At 45.8% G+C, this 18,458-nt stretch overlaps 1 protein-coding gene across 3 annotated transcripts in view; it reads left to right on the top strand.

The window, feature by feature from the left end:
- The window catches only part of ACOT7 (acyl-CoA thioesterase 7), a 31,805-nt gene that overhangs the window by 3,453 nt on the left and 9,894 nt on the right, over nt 1-18,458 (top strand). For 2 of the 3 annotated variants that reach the window (XM_087701889.1, XM_087701891.1), the window contains exons 2-7: nt 1,358-1,475; nt 3,630-3,786; nt 8,920-9,011; nt 9,678-9,792; nt 12,052-12,066; nt 13,550-13,636. In XM_087701889.1, coding sequence (XP_087558015.1) covers nt 1,358-1,475; nt 3,630-3,786; nt 8,920-9,011; nt 9,678-9,792; nt 12,052-12,066; nt 13,550-13,636 — 584 coding nt within the window. The remainder of the gene's footprint in view (nt 1-1,357; nt 1,476-3,629; nt 3,787-8,919; nt 9,012-9,677; nt 9,793-12,051; nt 12,067-13,549; nt 13,637-18,458) is intronic. The other variant, XM_087701890.1, reaches the window with a different exon arrangement.

Below are 18,458 nucleotides of genomic sequence, written 5' to 3'. Positions count from 1 at the left end.
TGTGGTGAGGTGAGTCTTTGTCTTGGTCTTCTCTGGTGGCCTCTTCAGCTCCTGAGCAAATGCAGTGTGTCGACCGGTGTACCCAACTTCCTATGATAGATAGATAGATAGATAGATAGATAGATAGATAGATAGATAGATGGATGGATGGATGGATGGATGGATGGATAATTAGGTAGGTAGGTAGATGATTAGATAGATGATAGATAGATAGATAGATAGATAGATAGATAGATAGATAGATAGATAGATGATAGATAGATAGATAGATAGATGAGAGAGAGAGAGATAGGGGTAGATAGATTGATAGATGATAGATAGATAGATAGATAGATAGATAGATAGATAGATAGATAGATAGATAGATAGATAGATAGATAGATGAGAGAGAGAGAGATAGGGGTAGATAGATTGATAGATGATTGATAGATAGATAGATAGATAGATAGATAGATAGATAGATAGATAATTAGGTAGGTAGGTAGATGATTAGATAGATGATAGATAGATAGATGATAGATAGATAGATAGATAGATAGATAGATGATAGATAGATAGATAGATAGATAGATAGATGATAGATAGATAGATAGATAGATAGATAGATAGATGATAGATAGATAGATAGATAGATAGATAGATAGATAGATAGATAGATGAGAGAGAGAGAGATAGGGGTAGATAGATTGATAGATGATAGATAGATAGATAGATAGATAGATAGATAGATAGATAGATAGATAGATAGATAGATAGATAGATAGATAGATAGATAGATGAGAGAGAGATAGGGGTAGATAGATTGATAGATGATAGATAGATAGATAGATAGATAGATAGATAGATAGATAGATAGATAGATAGATAGATAGATGATAGATAGATAGATAGATAGATAGAGATAGATAGATAGATAGATAGATGATAGAGAGAGAGAGAGAGAGAGAGAGAGAGAGAGAGAGAGAGAGAGAGAGATAGATGAGAGAGAGATAGGGGTAGATAGATTGATAGATGATAGAGAGAGAGAGAGAGAGAGAGAGAGAGAGAGAGAGATAATTAGGTAGGTAGGTAGGTAGACAACCCAGAATAACAGGCAAAGCGGTCTCTGTTTCGATTTCCTTCTTTTTCTCGTTTTGGAAACCTTTCTCTCGACTTTATAAACAAAATTCGCTCGATTCGCTTTATTCCATACGAATTCGCAACGGTTGCCGAGGGCTCAAACGACCGTCGGGGAACGGGAACTGCTTCGGTTGTAAGTGCAAGGAATAGGTGGGAACCCCTTCTTTCCCCCACTTCGCACACAGTCACTAAGCTTTCCGCCTCTGTTTTCCCTCTCTCTCTCTCTCCCTCTCTCTAGGATTATGCGCCCCGATGACGCGAACATCGCTGGCAACGTGCACGGAGGCACCATATTAAAAATGATCGAAGAGGCCGGCGCCATCATCAGCACCCGTCATTGCAACTCACGGTCCGGGGTACGTGCTCTCTATTCCCACAACCACACCAGTGTCACAAATGTCGGTTCTCCGAGGCCACAAGGGTGGGGGTGGGTGGGTGTCCCTCTTTGTCCACAGAGCAGCCGCCAATAAAGCTACAGAGTCCTTTTTGCAAAGTGTGGCTGCTTCCATGCTTGGACTAGAACTCCCAGAATTCTCCCCGACAGCCAGGCCATTTGTGGGGTGCTGGGAGTTGTAGTTCACCCGGTCTGGACCAGCTGCAGAGGAATTTAGCCCCGGCAGGAGGAGGAAGGAAGTGAGGTCGGTCAGTCCTGGGGAAGAAGACAGGGTGAGAAGACCGTCAAAAACATTTAGTTTTTTATCCAAAAGATTCTCGATTGCGCAGAAATGGATAAACTCAGCTTGGAGTTAAGGGACAAGGAAGACTCAGAATATATTAACCCAGTTTGGGGAAACTGGCATCCATGGATAAAGAACGGGAAGATGAAATGCGCAGCTCAGGAAAAAAAGATGTATAGATAACAGGAATAATTAGGAATGTATAAAAACGTATTTGAATAACAAATGGTTACGTTAGCACTGTCAAAAACGATTGCAAAATCCTTTAGTATTGTCCAAAAAGAAAACTTTATTGAGAATTTAAAACGTTAATGCGAAAACCATTTTTAAAGGTATTTGCATTAGCGTTTTAAATTCTCAACGAAGTTTTTTTGTTTCATTGAAAAATAAACCAGTTTGTTTTTTGGTATCCTAAAATTTTCAAATTTGATTCCATTTCCGTTTCGATTCAGTTTTATTTCCAGCCAAAAGGTCTGGAATGAATAAATTAAACAATTTCCCAGTGGGTGGCGCTGTAGGATAATTGGAAGAGAGAGAGAAAATATATGTATGTATGTATATATGTATATAGCCACAGCTATGTTTCATTTTAAAACAGCTGGATGGATGGATGTAGATGGGAAAGAGAGGGAGGGAGGGAGGGAGGGAGGGAGGGAGGAAGAAAGAAAGAAAGAAAGAAAAGAAAGAAAGAAAGAAAGAAAGAAAGAAAGAAGAAAGAGAAAGAAAGAAAGAAAGAAAGAAAGAAAGAAATCAGACAGCCAGTCAGGAAATAAATAAATGAGTAATAAAGAGAGAGGAAGGCAGGGAAGGAAGGAAGGGAAGAATGAGAAAGAAAGAAAAGGCAGGGAGGGAAGGAAAAAAGAGAAAGAAAGAAAGAAAGAAAGAAGAAAGAACGAAAGAAAGAAAGAAAGAAAGAAAGAAAGAAAGAAAGAAAGAAAGAAAAAGATTGATTCACAATACCTTGCGTGTTCCTCTGGAAGCTTCCTCTGCCGTTGCATATGAAACATGAGGTCACCCCATTCACATATTCTATAACAAGAAACAAAAAAAGAAAGGAGAGGAAGGCAGGGAAGGAAGGAAGGGAAGAAAGAATGAGAAAGAAAGAAAGAAAGAAAGAAAGAAAGAAAGAAAGAAAGAAAGAAAGAAAGGAGGAAGGCAGGGAAGAAGGAATGAGAATGAATGAAAGAAAGAAAGAAAGAGAGGAAGGCAGGGAAGGAAGGGAAGAAAGAATGAGAAAGAAAGACAGACAGAGAGAGAGAGAGAAAGAAAGAGAGGAAGACAGGGAAGGAAGAAAGAATGAGAAAGAAAGAAAGAAAGAAAGAAAAAGAAAGAAAGAAAGAAGAGAGAGGAAGGCAGGGAAGGAAGGAAGGGAAGAAAGAATGAGAAAGAAAGAGAAAGAAAAAAAGAAGAGAGAGGAAAGCAGGGAAGGAAGGGAAGAAAGAATGAGAAAGAAAGAAAGAGAGAAAAAGAAAGAAAGAGAGGAAGGCAGGGAAGGAAGGAAGGGAAGAAAGAATGAGAAAGAAAGAAAGAAAGAAAGAAAGAAAGAAAGAAAGAAAGAAAGAAAGAAAGAAGAGAGAGGAAGGCAAAGAGGAAAGAAAAAGAAAGAAAGAAAGAAAGAGAGGAAGGCAGGGAAGGAAGGAAGGGAAGAAAGAAAGAGAAAGAAAGAAAGAAAGAAGAGAGAGGAAGGCAGGGAAGGAAAGAAGGGAAGAAAGAATGAGAAAGAAAGGAGAGGAAGGCAGGGAAGGAAGAAAAGAAAGAGAAAGAAAGAAAGCTGATGGGATTTTTGCATTCCACCCTCTCTCCCCGTCCCCTCTCCCTCCCCCTCCCCCCCAGGAGCCCTGCGTGGCTGCCTTGGCTCGTGTGGAGCGCACCGACTTCCTTTCCGCCATGTCCATCGGGGAAGTGGCCCACGTCAGCTCCGAGATCACGTACACCTCCAAGCATTCCGTGGAAGTCCAGGTGCACGTGGAGGCCGAAAACATCTTCACAGGTAGGCCTCCCTGGAGGCCCTCGCGGGACGCGGCCAGTTCCGCGGATTCGATGGTTTTATCGCATTGTAAATGAGATTAGATCTGCGGAATAAAACTCCGCATCGGCAACAGGAAGGGCATCCGGCCAGTCAACATTACGGGGATTACGGGGTCGTTAAAAGAAGTCGATGGTGATTGTATTGTGATTTAGTTTAGTGTAGTTTAGTTAGTTTTGTTTTATTTTATTTTTTTATTATTGTATTGTAGTTTAGTTTAGTTTACCTTTATTTAAATTTCCCGGCAGTGAGAACAAATTAACCAGTGGAACTACTTGCCTCCAGAAGTTGCGAATGCTCCAACATTGGACGTTTTTAAGAAGACGTTGGACAACCATTTGACTAAAGTGGTGTAGGGTTTCCTGCCTAAGCAGGGGGTTGGACTAGAAGACCTCCAAGGTCCCTTCCAACTCTGTGATTCTGTCCTATCCTATTGTACTTTATTTGATTAGATTAGATTTTTTATTTTATCTTTTGCACAGTGCATCTCTGCCCAGTTTGCAATCAATTATTACATTTCACTTTACTTTTTAGTTGATTTTGTTTAGCAACATTGGATCTCTGCCCAGTTTGTAATCCATCCACTTTATTTATTCATTTTAATTTATTTGCATCCTGCCTTTATTATTTTTACAGATCCACTCAAGGCGGCAAACATTAGCTAACATTCCTCCCTCCGTCCTGTTTTTCCCCCCAAAAAACAATCAACAACCCTGCGAGGTTGGTTTGGACCCAAATTCGCCCGGCAGGACTAGAAACTCACCGTCTCCTAGTGATTGGCCCAAACTCACTCCGCTCCCTTCGTGCCTAAGGCAGGACTAGAACTCATTTCCATGTCCTGCCTTCTGGTGCTTTGGAAAATAAGTTAACCCCTTCTTCTTTGGGGAAGCCCCAACAAATATTGGAATATTGCTATTATATTCCCCCCTGGTCCTTCCATTCTTCTTTCTTTCTTTCTTTCTTTCTTTCTTTCTTTCTTTCTTTCTTTCATTCTCATTCCTTCTTCCCTTCCTTCCTTCCCTGCCTTCCTCTCTTCTTTCTTTCTTTCTTTCTTTCTTTCTTTCTATCTTTCTCATTCTTTCTTCCCTTCCTTCCCTGCCTTCCTCTCCTTTCTTTCTTCCTTTCTTTCTCATTCTTTCTTCCCTTCCTTCCTTCCCTGCCTTCCTCTCTTTCTTTCTTTCTTTCTTTCTTTCATTCATTCATTCTCATTCCTTCTTCCCTTCCTTCCTTCCCTGCCTTCCTCTCTCTTTCTTTCTTTCTTTCTTTCTCATTCTTTCTTCCCTTCCTTCCCTGCCTTCCTCTCTCTTCTTTCTTTCTTTCTTTCTTTCTTCCTTTCTTCCTTCCTTCCTTTCTTTCTTTCTTTCTTTCTTTCTTTCTTTCTTTCTTTCTTTCTTTCTTTCTTTCTTTCTCGCTCCCTTCATGCCTAAGGCAGGACTAGAACTCATTTCCATGTCCTGCCTTCTGGTGCTTTGGAAAATAAGTTAACCCCTTCTTCTTTGGGGAAGCCCCAAGAAATATTGGAATATTGCTATTATATTCTCCCACCCCCCTGGTCCTTCCTTTCTCTAGGCTGGCCACACCCAAATCCGTTCTTCGTATGTTTTAGCCTCCAGGCCTCAGATCATGAAATCCTATTTACACAAGAGACCAGTTCCCTCACAACACAGCAGTCTTTCTCTCTGTGAGCTTGTGAGTGTGGGTTTATTTGAAGTCCTGCCAGACTTCAAACCCTTAAACTCGACTCTGTTGTTCCTTTTGTGCGATGCACAAGCCTCTCCGCCGTGTTTACATCCCGGCCTTCTTCCATCAGCCGTCCTTCTCTTCTCCTTTCCCAGCTGCAACACCCCCGCCAGATATCTACACAATCATCCCCTCCTGAACGCACAACTTCGCTCCTCTTTTCTTCCCCTTGAACACCCCAGAGAAACACCTGCTCGCTCTTTTCCTCGGGCAGGGGATAAGAGGCAGGAGACCCCCCTCCTTAGCTGGGCCACATGCCTGCTCCCTGCTTGCTATTTTTTAAAAAAGAAAATAGCTCTATTATCTCTTTTATTCATTAAGCCTGAAGCTCAGTCGAGTGAACATTTAAAGATGTGTTGTGACTCAGCAGAAGTTTTGCTGTGAGTTGAGTCGGGATGCAGGAATAACAACGCAGCTGGGGGCTCGTTAGTGTCGTCTTCTGGAGATAAAAGGACTGATGGTGGCACGCACCCTGGTTGCAGAAGTCAACGTTCATTCGTTCGTTCGTGGTTCGTTTATGGAGAATTCAGTTCCGTTCCTGTTTGAGTTTGTGAGACACTTGGATAAGTGATTTTGCTTCTTGAACACCTGGTTTTGCCGTAAGAGATCGTTGTTTTTGCATTCTGTTATCTTCTTGCCAGAGACTTTATTTATGTTTATTTTGGGCTCGCAGCCAGCGGGAGCCAGGACTGATAAAGTTAGTTCCTTTTAAGTCTGTCTGACTGTCGTCTGTGAACGAGCGAAGAAGGGGGGGGGGGGGTCAGAACAAAGATGTGTCACCAGTACCATTGACTGGTGCTAATGGTTGATACGGGTTGCTGCCAGCATCTTGGTACCTTCTTAAATATATACGATGTTCTTGAGTATCGCGGGGTTTTTTTTTTGCAGTTCCGCTGGTGTTATTGCAGGAAGCTGCAACGACAAAACGCCTGGCCTTCCATCCAGCCCTCTCCTTCTGCCAAGGGAAACACGGCATCGCATTTTGTGTTGCAAAGACAAACAGATTCTCTCCCCCCCCCCAAAAAAAAGAAGTTTCAAACGGAGCAGAAAATTTGCAGGATTGCTCTGCTTTTGACACGGCACCTGACCTTGTTTTCAAGGGGCTACAGATGAGCTGGGGAGTGGTGGTGGTGGGGGTCATCAGGAAGGGAGGGGAGGGTCAGCTCAATTGTGTCTCTTGCTTTCTTCTTCCCAGCTCGCCCTCCCTCTCCTGGCAGGCCCCCTCCCCTCCCCTGTTCCTTGAATCTGCTTCGAAAACACCATCTGTATTTTGCTAGCTGGATAAACGTGGTTGCGTCCCTCCCAAATGTCCTTCAGGGGGTAGAACAACACGAAAGGGAAAAATTAACTGCGCGCCTTTGATGTCCAGGAATTCGGTCAAATTTTTAAAGGAGACCCTTGGGACATCTCAATTCCCCTCCTTTCCTCCCCGCTCCTCCTCCCCTCCCATCTACAGGCAGAGGTTCCTCGGACTTACGACCGCAATTGATCTCTTTGTTCAGGCTTTGATCCCAAGCGGATATGACAGCTTGCCAGGGGGGGGGGGGAGTGGAATAGGATTTACGGCTGATAAAACCCCCCCCTCACCTGCCAAAGCCCTCCTGGGGAAGGGGTTGCCATAGCAACCGACGCAGAGGAGGATCAGGGAGGAAGCAAAGGCTTTCCAGATAAGATTGCCATGCAAAGCTCAGGTATCTTTGGGGGGTGGGGGTTGACGTCGTATGAGAACCCCAAAAGGGAAGTCTCCTGCTATCAGTTAAAAATTAGGAGTAAGACTGGTGGGAACTTCCAACTTTAGAGATCAAAAAAGTCTTCCAATATTTGAGGGGCTGCCCCAAAGAAGAGGAGGGGGGGGGGTCAACTTATTTCCCAAAGCACCAGAAGGCAGGACAGGAAGCAGAGGATGGAAACTCATCCTAAGGAGAAATTCCCTGACAGTGAAGGCAATTAACCAGTGGAACAACTTGCCCCCAGAAGTTGTAGGTGCTCCTTCACAGGTGGTCTTTAAGAAGAGACTGCACAACCGTTTGTCTGACGTGGTTATTAGGTCTCATGCTTGAGCAGAGCAAGAAGACCTCCAAGGTTCCTTACAACTCTGTTATTTTGTAAGTTGTATTCCCTGCAGGCTGAGTTGAGTTGAGTTGACTTAATAGCCAGGGATGGTTGGATTGAGTTGGGTTGGGTTGGGTTGACTTGAATTGATTTGATTTGACTTAGCCTTGGCTGTGATTGGGTTGAGTTGGGTTCCATTGTTGAGTTGAGTTGACTTAGTAGCCTGGGCTGTGATTGGGTTGAGTTGGGTTCAGTTGTTGAGTTGAGTTGACTTAATAACCTGGGCTGTGTTTGGGTTGGGTTCAGTTCCGTTGTTGAGTTGAGTTGACTTAGTAGCCTGGGCTGTGATTGGGTTGGGTTCAGTTCCGTTGTTGAGTTGAGTTGACTTAGTAGCCTGGGCTGTGTTTGGGTTGAGTTGGGTTCTGTTGTTGAGTTGAGTTGACTTAGTAACCTGGGCTGTGATTGGGTTGAGTTGGGTTCCGTTGTTGAGTTGAGTTGACTTAATAACCTGGGCTGTGATTGGGTTGGGTTCAGTTCCGTTGTTGAGTTGAGTTGACTTAGTAGCCTGGGCTGTGATTGGGTTGAGTTGGGTTCCGTTGTTGAGTTGAGTTGACTTAATAACCTGGGCTGTGTTTGGGTTGGGTTCAGTTCCGTTGTTGAGTTGAGTTGACTTAGTAGCCTGGGCTGTGATTGGGTTGAGTTGGGTTCAGTTGTTGAGTTGAGTTGACTTAATAACCTGGGCTGTGTTTGGGTTGGGTTCAGTTCCGTTGTTGAGTTGAGTTGACTTAGTAGCCTGGGCTGTGTTTGGGTTGAGTTGGGTTCTGTTGTTGAGTTGAGTTGACTTAGTAACCTGGGCTGTGATTGGGTTGGGTTCAGTTCCGTTGTTGAGTTGAGTTGACTTAGTAACCTGGGCTGTGATTGGGTTGGGTTCAGTTCCGTTGTTGAGTTGAGTTGACTTAGTAGCCTGGGCTGTGATTGGGTTGAGTTGGGTTCAGTTGTTGAGTTGAGTTGACTTAGTAACCTGGGCTGTGATTGGGTTCAGTTGAATTGGTGAACCTAGCAGTCCATATTTTGGTGAAGTAGAGCCACTCCTTGTCTCTGAGAGCAGCTGCCAACCACTTTTGATAAGGGTGTGGCCCTGAAAATGATTCATCGGCTAGTTTGCTTACAACCCCTAATCTGTTGATTAATACAAACTCAGGTGAATCCATGTATCCATGGCTTCAAACAGAGCCGGAGAACTGATTGTCCCCAGCTTCATTTCTCGGGATCTGCTCCCTTACAAGCCTCTTCCTTTCTCCTTAGGGACGAAGAGAATGACCAACAAGGCCACGTTGTGGTACGTCCCTCTTTCCTTGCACAACGTCAACAAGGTTTTGGAAGTCCCTCCAATCCAGGTGAGTCTTGAAGGAAGAAAACAGGTGATGCTCATTTGTAGCTGCGTGGAAAAAGTGAGTTTCATTGTTTAGTCCTTTGCATCCCTATTGGCGGATTTTTTTCCATTCAATGTCGGACTATTCCTCCGTTTCTGATTCGTTGTGACTTAAAGGTGGCTTCCAGATCTGACGCATTCATCTAGTGACCGTCAGTGGTGAAATGCAATTTTTTTTAATTACCGGTTCTCTGGGCGTGGCTTGGCTTGGTGGGGGTGTGGCTTGGTGGGCATGGCAGGGGAAAGATACTGCAAAATCCCCATTCCCTCCCCATTCTGGGGCCAGCCAGAGGTGGCATTGGCTGGTTCTCTGGACTACTCAAGATTTCCACCACCGGTTCTCCAGAACCTCTCAGAACCTGCTGAATTTCACCCCCCGGTGACCGTTCCAAATGGGGGGGGGGGAAGACTTACGACCATTTTTCACACCGTTGCAGCGTCCCCTTGGTCACGTGATCAAAATTCAGTCACATGGCAGCTGGCATGGACTTATGACGGTCGCAATGTCCCGGGGTCACATCACCCGCCTTTTGTCGATGGGAAAGCCTGACTTCACCACCGTGGCAAGAAAGGTGGCACAGTGGGGCAAAATTCATTTAACAACAACGGTCTCGCTTAACTTTCCTGCTAGTTTTCACGGAAGGACCAAGAGGAAGAAGGGAGGCGGCGTTACGAGGAACAGAAGCTGGCACGTGAGGAGACCAAAGAGAGGAACGGCGATGTCATGGTGCCCGTCATCAACCCAGGTACGGCCGGGCACCTGCCTGGCACGCAGAGACCTGCCTGCACAGGCTTATTTATATCTTGCATTTCCAGCATGTGTATTTTTTGGGAGGGGGGGGGGAGGTTTTCCCGTTGTGCAAGACATTGGTTAGTTGAGTTGAGTTGACTTACTAGCTTAGGCTTTCGTTGGGTTGGGTTGGGTTGGGTCAGGTTGGATTGAGTTGAGTTGATTGACTAGCTTGGGGTGTGATTGGGTTGCGTTGAGTTGGGTTGGGTTGATTTAGTAGCTTGGGCTGTGATTGAGTTGGGTATATTGAGTTGAGTTGACTTGGTAGCTTAGGCTGTGATTGAGTTGAATTTAATTTAGTTCACTTGATTTAGTAGCTTGGGATGTGATTTGGTTGGTTTGGGTTGAATTGAGTTTAGTTGGGTTGAGTTAGTAGCTTAGACTGTGAGTGGGTTGGGTTGAGTGCAGTTGGGATGGGTCACATTGATTTAGTAGTTTGGGCTGTGATTGGGTTGGGTTGGGTTGAATTGAGTTTAGTTGAGTTGGGTTGAATTGTGTTGGGTTGGGTTCAGTTGGGTTGGGTTGAGTTGAGTTCAGTTGGGTTAAGTGGGGTTGATTTAATAGCTTGGGCTGTGATTGGGTTGGTTTGGTTTGGGTTCAGTTGGGTTGGGTTGGGTTAATTTAGTTAGTAGCTTAGGTTGTGATTGGGTTGGGTTGTGAGTTCAGTTGGGTTGGGTTCAGTTCAGTTGGGTTAAGTAGGGTTGATTTAGTAGCTTGGGCTGTGATTGGGTTGGGTTCAGTTGGGTTGGGTTGGGTTAATTTAGTTAGTAGCTTAGGTTGTGATTGGGTTGGGTTGAGTTCAGTTGGGTTGGGTTGAGTTCAGTTGGTTTAAGTAGGGTTGATTTAGTAGCTTGGCCTGTGATTCAGTTGGTTTGGGTTGGGTTCAGTTGGGTTGGGTTGGGTTCATTAACACAGTTGTTAATGAATCACTGGAGTTTTTAACATAGGAACAGGGTTATTAAGTGAATCTCGCTTCCCCGTTGGCTTTGCTTGTCAGAAGGTCACAAAAGGGGACCACCTGATCCTGGAATACTACAACCATCATAAATATGAGTCAGTTGCCAAGCATCTGAATTTTAAGTGACCATGGGGATGCTGCAGTGGTCATCAGTTTGAGAAAAAAAACTTTTTCAGTGCCATTGGAATTCCAAACAGACTGTCAGGGTTCCAAATAACATCCAAAATTAAATCAAGAGTCCAAGTATTACTCAAAGTTCCCATTGATTAAGAGAGCCATGTTGGCACATCTGGAGAAACCTGAATCTGAGCTTCCTGGGTTTCCCACCCACCCACCCACCCAATTGAGTGTTCAAGATCTTGCCCCCACACCCACAAGTCCATCCCATGGTCTAACCTCCCACTGCCGCGCTGGCAGTTCCACCCATCCAGTTCCGGTCAGGTGCAGAGGCAAAGGATGACTTTGGCTTTCTAGAAAGGAATTTTATTTTATTTTTACATAGAAATTTGTTTTATTTTCCTTTTTCATAGCATATAATCACATGTATACTATTACATAGTCAATATCATGTTGTATTATTAAGTAATTACATCAATTCATCTTACCATCAACTACCAAAGGGGGAAAAAAACAGTTATTGGTTCTTCTGCTCTCCATAGACCATATTTATACCTTATCCGACACTTTCTTCCCCTTCTCTCCTCCCCCTCCCTACCTCCTTTCTTCCCTCCATCATCCTTTTCTACTCTACTTTCCCTTCCTTTCTCCTTCTCCTCTCTCCCCTTACCACTCCTCCTTATACACCTCATCTTCCCCCCTCACCCGCTCTGAAAGGAATTTTATTTTGACAACATCACATTCTACTCCTTGCTATTCCCCCTCCCAATTCCCCACTAATGAAACAGCAGAGTAGAATAGAATATTAATGTGGCAGGCCAAAAACCCCGAAAGGAACCGGCTGCAGCCCTCACACAGACATTAAACAAATAAACATAAATCAAGGACTACCTGACATTTTTTTAAAAAATGAAATTTAAAATCAGTATCCCAGTCCTCGGATTGCCTTGCTCCCTTGCCTGGCACCTAGACAAACACAGAAATAAGAGTAACGAAGTTGGAAGGGGACCTTGGAGGTCTTCTAGTCCAACCCGCTGGGTTCAAACGGGGTTTCTGGCTGTCCTCTTGTAGGTGATTATTTCTGCATTAAATTGTGCTCGGCTTACCTGCTTCTCTCTCTTTCTTTTCGCTGCATTTTAGACAGGCAGAGTAAAGGTAAGGCTGTTCCAAATGAATTAACTGAGTTAAACCAAGGTCTGTGGATGCTGGCTTGTAAGAGCGGGCTCGTAATTGGCTTTGCACTCTGACTGCAGGATCTCACCTGCTTTAATGGGTTAAATATCTTAATAACATAGGGACGCGGTGGCTCCGTGGCTAAGGCGTTGAGCTTGTCGATCAGAAAGGGCGGCGGTTTGGCGGTTTGAATCCCTAGCGCCGCGTAACGGAGTGAGCTCCCGTTATTTGTCCCAGCTTCTGCCAACCTCGCAATTCGAAAGCATGTAAAAATGCAAGTAGAAAAATAGGAACCACCAATTTTGGTGGGAAGGAAACAGCGTTCCGTGCGCCTTTGGCGTTTAGTCATGCCGGCCACATGACCACGGAGACGTCTTCGGACAGCGCTGGCTCTTTGGCTTTGAAACAGGGATGAGCACCGCCCCCTAGAGTCGGGAACGACCAGCACAAATGTGCTGGTTTATCTTTATCTTAATAACAGAAGTGGATTCTTGTAATTCCTTGTTAATATTGAAAGGAATATAAATAACAGTGATCAACTTTCAATAACCTTGGTCTGGAGGACTTTCTTACGTTTACACCTAGTTGTAGTCCTTGATTCCTCCTACACCCTGTGGATCCGTGCTGCTATAAACCAGATGCTGGATCCAGCTGGGAAAGCAATCTTTGGTGGCCCCATGATTGATGTGTCTGAAGCAACTGATGAGGGAGGTCTTTCAAAGGGGGATTTACGGTCACAGACCTTATCTGGCTTGGAGAGCTGCCAGGCCGATATCTGCGAAACCCGGCAAGGAGTCTCGGAGAGTCACGAACCAATGAAGCGAACTAGTTGTCTCTCCTGCAAACTCCACTCCCCTTTAGCTCCTCTTTTATTTCCTCCGGGAGGGGCCATTCACCATCCTTCTGAGGCCTTCCTCCCAAGTCCACCCCTGTTCTTTAGCTGTTTGTCTGGCCACTCTGCGCATGCGCACACTGGGAACAGGCTCCACTGATGTCTGACTCCGAAGACAGCTGATAACTGGCATATGGCTTTGGCCCCATCTCTGCCTCCGACACTGAGCCCTCATCAGAGCCTCCCCCAGACTCCAGGACTGGCCCATCTTCCTCCCCAATCCTCCCCACTCTCCGACTCTGCTGCCAGCTCCTCTGTCCGCTGGCGGGCCATATCAGAGGACGCCCACCCTTTGATGAATGGAGCCCAGCTGGGTTCTCCTTCCGTTCTTCTGCTTCTAGGAACCTCTTGTACAGTGTTTCTCAACCTTGGCCACTTGAAGATGTCTGGACTTCAACTCCCAGAATTCCCCAGCCAGCATTCGCTGGCTGGGGAATTCTGGGAGTTGAAGTCCAGACATCTTCAAGTGGCCAAGGTTGAGAAACACTGCTCTTGTAGACTCCACAAAGCCTAGGGTTGGGTGCTCGGCTTCCATCCTCCCTTGTCCTTCAACTGCTCCTTTTCTCTCTCCAGAACCCTACACGGTAGGATACAGCCAGTCGAGTCTCATCCATCTGGTGGGGCCATCCGACTGCACCATGCATGGGTTTGTTCACGGAGGTAAGTCCTAGGAGAAAGCTTGTACTGGGCCACGCTGGTCTTCCCCTGGAGTTACCCCCCCCCCTCCGCCCTTACGAATTCCTCCCCGCCTGGCGTGAATGCCTTCAACGTCTAGATGTCCAAATATAAATAAAAGTTTACAGATTAAGTGACGACAGACCGTGACCCGTCAAAACCGCGGAGGACAAAATCGCGCTCGACGAAAGCGCGCATTTGACGTCATCACAGCGCGACGAAAAAAATTAAACATTGAAATAAAATTAAAATTAAAGCAAGCCGATTCACATAAAGGTAAGGGTTAGGGTTAGGGTTAGGTTAAGGGTTAGGGTTAGGGTTAGAGCGTTAGGGTTACGTTTAGCGTTAGGTTAAGGGTTAGCGTTAGGTTTAGCGTTAGGTTAAGGGTTAGGTTTAGGGTTAGATTTAGGGTTAGGTTTAGGGTTAGGTTTGGGGGGGTTAGGGTAAGGTTTTCGCTTTATTTTTACATTTTCCGATCACAGCACGATGTTTTCGTCGCGCTGTGATGACGTCAAATGCGCGCTTTCGTCGAGCGCGATTTTGTCCTCCGCGGTTTTGTGGTGGAACCACGACAGACTATCAAGCTAAGGGGAGGGGAAGGGGGAAAAAAAACCAGAAAAGCTTTAAGATAAAAAGACGCCCTTAAAAGATGGCCTAAGTGGAATTATTATAACGACAATAAAATGTGGAAGAGGAAATTCATTTTTATGTAAATATGAAGCCGGCATCTCACCCCGAAAACCCATCAGGGTGAAGAAGAAAATAAGTAATTGCAACAACGGGAGGAAGAGGAGGGGGAAAGGAGAAAGGGAAAAGGAGAGGAAGTTAAGGGAGGGGAAGTAAGAGGAGGAGAGAGGGCAGGAAGGAGAAGAAGAGCGGGGGAGTGGGTGAGAGGGAGGGGAAGAAGAAAAGAGGAAGGAGAGGAGGGAGGTTGGGAGGAAAGGAGGCCTGGGGTAAGGTGGATGGAGTGGGTTGGCTGTTGAGCTTGACTGAACTTCAGCCCCCTTATAACTGAGTGCATGTTGCATGTTGTTGTTGTTTTTTCCTATTTTAAATTCTATTGTTTTGTGTTTTTAATTTTTTTAATATTTTAATTGTTTTTATGTAAGCCGCCCGGAGTCCTTCGGGATTGGGCCGCATACAAATCTATTAAAATTCCAAATAATTATGTTGCCCTATTTTTAAATTTCTAAATAGATTCCGATCACTGTTAAAAGACAATAGATAACATGTTAATAGTACTTAAGAGAATGCATATTTGTGAATTTGTGACTGTATCTGTGGATATATTTACATGAGAGGTGGGGGGGTGGGGGATAAAACTTTACAAGCAAAAAAATAAAACCCATCTCAATGTCCAGCTGCAAAATATTTATCACCGTCTTGTGGGCTCCTTGCACAACCAAACCTTCCACCTTGTGCAGGTCATAAAACATCCCAGAATTTATAATAATATATCCAACACAAACACACACACACACACAAACACACGGGAACGGAGGTAGCATCCATTCTTATCATAGTTTGCGTTCTATTTTTACAAGTGTGCGGAAGTCACACGTTTTGGGATAGAGGTGTAGAAGGGGGGGGGGAAGCTGTTGGCTCCACCAGGTGAGAACCTTGCTCTAAATTTCAACCTGACCTTCACTCCCAAGTGGGGAAAGGCCCAGGAAACGGAGGGCAGACGGGCTCCGTTTGTGACTTAAGAATCATAAGATTGGAGAGGGGGGTCCTCGGAGGTCCTCTAGCCCAACCCCCAAGGCTCAAGGCACGGGACCCCCTACAACCGGTTGCCCACCATCTCTCCCATCTTGAAAACAAGCAAGATTTACTCGGTTAATCGGCCCCGCTGAGTTAGAGATCCCCCCCCCCCGTCTAGAACCGTAGGACTGGAAAGGGGGCCTCGGAGGTCATCCAGTCCAACCTCCTGACCGAGGCTGGGGAAGCTGAGGACGAGCCCCTTTAATTGGAGAAAGAAAGAAAAAGGGTGAGAGGGAGGGGGGAATTATTTCCCCCCCCCCCCCCGAGACCGGAAGAGTTTCAGGCGTAGGTGTAGTTGCTATAGGAACTTTTCACAGTGGAGAAATCTGGGGGGGGGGGGAATTTAGACCCCTGTAATTAAAATATTCTTTGAGGGAGGTTGCGGTGGAGATTTTAAAAGGGGGAGGGGGCATTTGGAACTCAAGAGCCGGGGGGGTGGGGGGAGTAAATAGATTTATTTATTTATTTTCCTACCGCAAAAAAGTGGGAGACGGAATTGTTTTTTGCTAAAACGGTTGATTTGCAAGGCATCGGGGTGGGCGGGAAATTGGGGTCCCCCTTCCCTAAAAATCTGGGGGTGCCTGGCGTTGAGGCCAGGTGCCCCCCCCCCATGTTCGGGAGCCGTGAGGGGCGCCTGGTTGGATGTTTAATGTGGGCTTCTGTTTTTTTCAACTCAAATGTTTTTCTTTTATATATATATATATATATATATATATATATATATATATATATATATATATATATATATATATATATATATATATATATATATATATATATATATATATATATATATATATATATATATATATATATATATATATATATATATATATATATATATATATATATATATATATATTTTCAGGATGTTTATAAGCCGCCTGTCTTGCTATCAGGGGCAGTTTGGTCTAGTGGGGAAGGCACCAGGTTAGAAAGTAGGAGACTGGGAGTTCTAGTCCCCCCCTTAGGCACGAAATCCAGCTGGGTGACTTTTGGCTAATCACTAGGAGCCAATGATTTCTAGTTCCATCTTGACCAAGAAAGCCAGTTGGGTAAACCTTGGGCCAATGTGTCTGTCTCTCCCTCCCTCTCTCTTTCTCTCTCTCTCTCTCTCTGTTTTCTCTCTCTCTCTCCCTCCCTCTCTCTCTTTCCCTCTCTCATTCTCTCTCTCTGTCCCTTCTTGCTTTCTCTCTCTCTCTCTCCCACTCCTTCCTTCCTTCTGTCAACCTCTGTCAAGGTTATCTTCGTAGGTATCTTCTGAAAGGTCATTTAGCCCAGGTGGCTGAGAAAATTTGCACGTCGTTCGGAGAATTTGCAAAATTATATTCCCTCTCTCCCCCTCACTCACTTAGAAGCCTTTGTGCTCCTGCGGACAAGTCCGGATGGACCCCACCCCAACGCTCACACGGACCAAATGGGAGACCCCCAGTTGAAATCTCTGCTTTGCTTGCCTTCTCTGTCCCGCCCATCTGACCCTTGACCCTCACCCCACCCTGGTTGTCGTTCATAAACCCAAATGTGTCTCTCGGGGGTCCCTGGGCGACTGGGCTCCCCAGCTTCCTCGTCCAAAGATCCCCCCCCCCCGGTAGAAAACCCCCGCGGGGAGCGCCATCCGAGCGGAATGAATTCCGGATTTTTTCGCGGCAGGAACGGGCTTAGCACGACCCGCTGTGGAGCACAGGACCCACAAACGCACAAACACACACACACACACAAAGACTGGGATCCCATTTGGAGGAAGACATCAGGGTGGTGTGTGTGTGGGTTTGGGTTTTTTTTAGTTGTTGTTGTTATCCTTGTTGTCGTTCTTTGTTTAGATCCTGCTGCTTTAGTAAGACAAGGCTCCAGCGACGATGAACAAAACCCGGCTGGTTGCGAGTTGTGTGTGTGTGTGTGTGTGTGTGTGTGTACACTGTATGTGTGTGTGTGTGTGTGAGTCAGCTGTGCTATTTTTAGCCAACGCTTCGCTTCTTATTAGTAGCCTCGCTCGGAGCTGGGTGGAGGGGGGATTAGCTCTGCAATTCCTCGCAGGAAGCAACAATCTTTAATTAATTGTCTTCTGCAGGGCTCCCAGCTCTTCGGGAAGCTTTGCAATATTATTATTTCCCCCCCCCCCCCCGCTTCCACCTCCCTCGAAGCTCGGGTTGTAGGAACAACACACTCCCCCGCCACACCCCCCCCAAAGAAGCTCGTGCAGGGGTGGGGGGAATTTTTGCAACCCAGTTTCAGAAAAGCGAGGTGGCGTGGATTCGGTTTCCTTGCAAGGGAGCCTCCGTCTGTCCGGACTGACGGACAAGGGAAATGCAAGCATGAATGCGTGAGAGATCTGCGGACGTATTTACTCGTTCGTTATCTTTAGACTTAACTCAAGGGAGCAAAGATGCTCCTCCTGTTTTCCCCCACAACAACCCTGTGAGGTGGGTTGGGCTGAGAGAGAGAGTGGGGGCGGGGGGCCATCGGGGCAAAGTCACCCTGCAGGCTTTCGTGCCTAAAAGCAGGACTAGAACTCCCTGTCTCCTGGAGATTGGCCCCCAAATCACCCAACCAGCTTCCGTGCCTAAGGTGGGGGGCTAGAACTCCCCGTCTCCTGGTGACTGGCCCAAAGTCATCCAGCCAGATCCCATTCCTAATGCAGGACTAGAATTCCCAGTCTCCCTGGTGGTTGGCCAAAAGAGACACCGGCTTTCATGCCTAAGGCGGGACTAGAACTCCCTGTCTGCTAGTGATTGGTCCAAAGTCACCCAGCCGGCTTTCATGCCTAAGGCGGGACTAGAACTCCCTGTCTGCTAGCGATTGGTCCAAAGTCACCCAACCGGCTTTCATGCCTAAGGCGGGACTAGAACTCCCTGTCTGCTAGTGATTGGTCCAAAGTCACCCAGCTGGCTTTCATGCCTAAGGCAGGACTAGAACTCCCAATCTCCTAGTGATTGGCAAAAGAAGGACTGAAAGACTACATGCGCAGAGTTGCCAGACGAAGGGAAGAGCTAAAGAACAGCGGTGGACTTGGGAGTAAGGCCACAGGTGGACGGTGAATGGCCCCTCC

The sequence above is a fragment of the Thamnophis sirtalis genome, unplaced genomic scaffold (genome assembly GCF_051295495.1).
Source record: "Thamnophis sirtalis isolate CommonGarterSnake01/CBP01778 unplaced genomic scaffold, rThaSir2_p1.2 scaffold_15, whole genome shotgun sequence".
Lineage (NCBI taxonomy): Eukaryota > Metazoa > Chordata > Lepidosauria > Squamata > Natricidae > Thamnophis > Thamnophis sirtalis.
The sequence above is the reverse complement of the archived record's forward strand: the minus strand, read 5'-3'. Positions and strand labels throughout refer to the sequence as shown.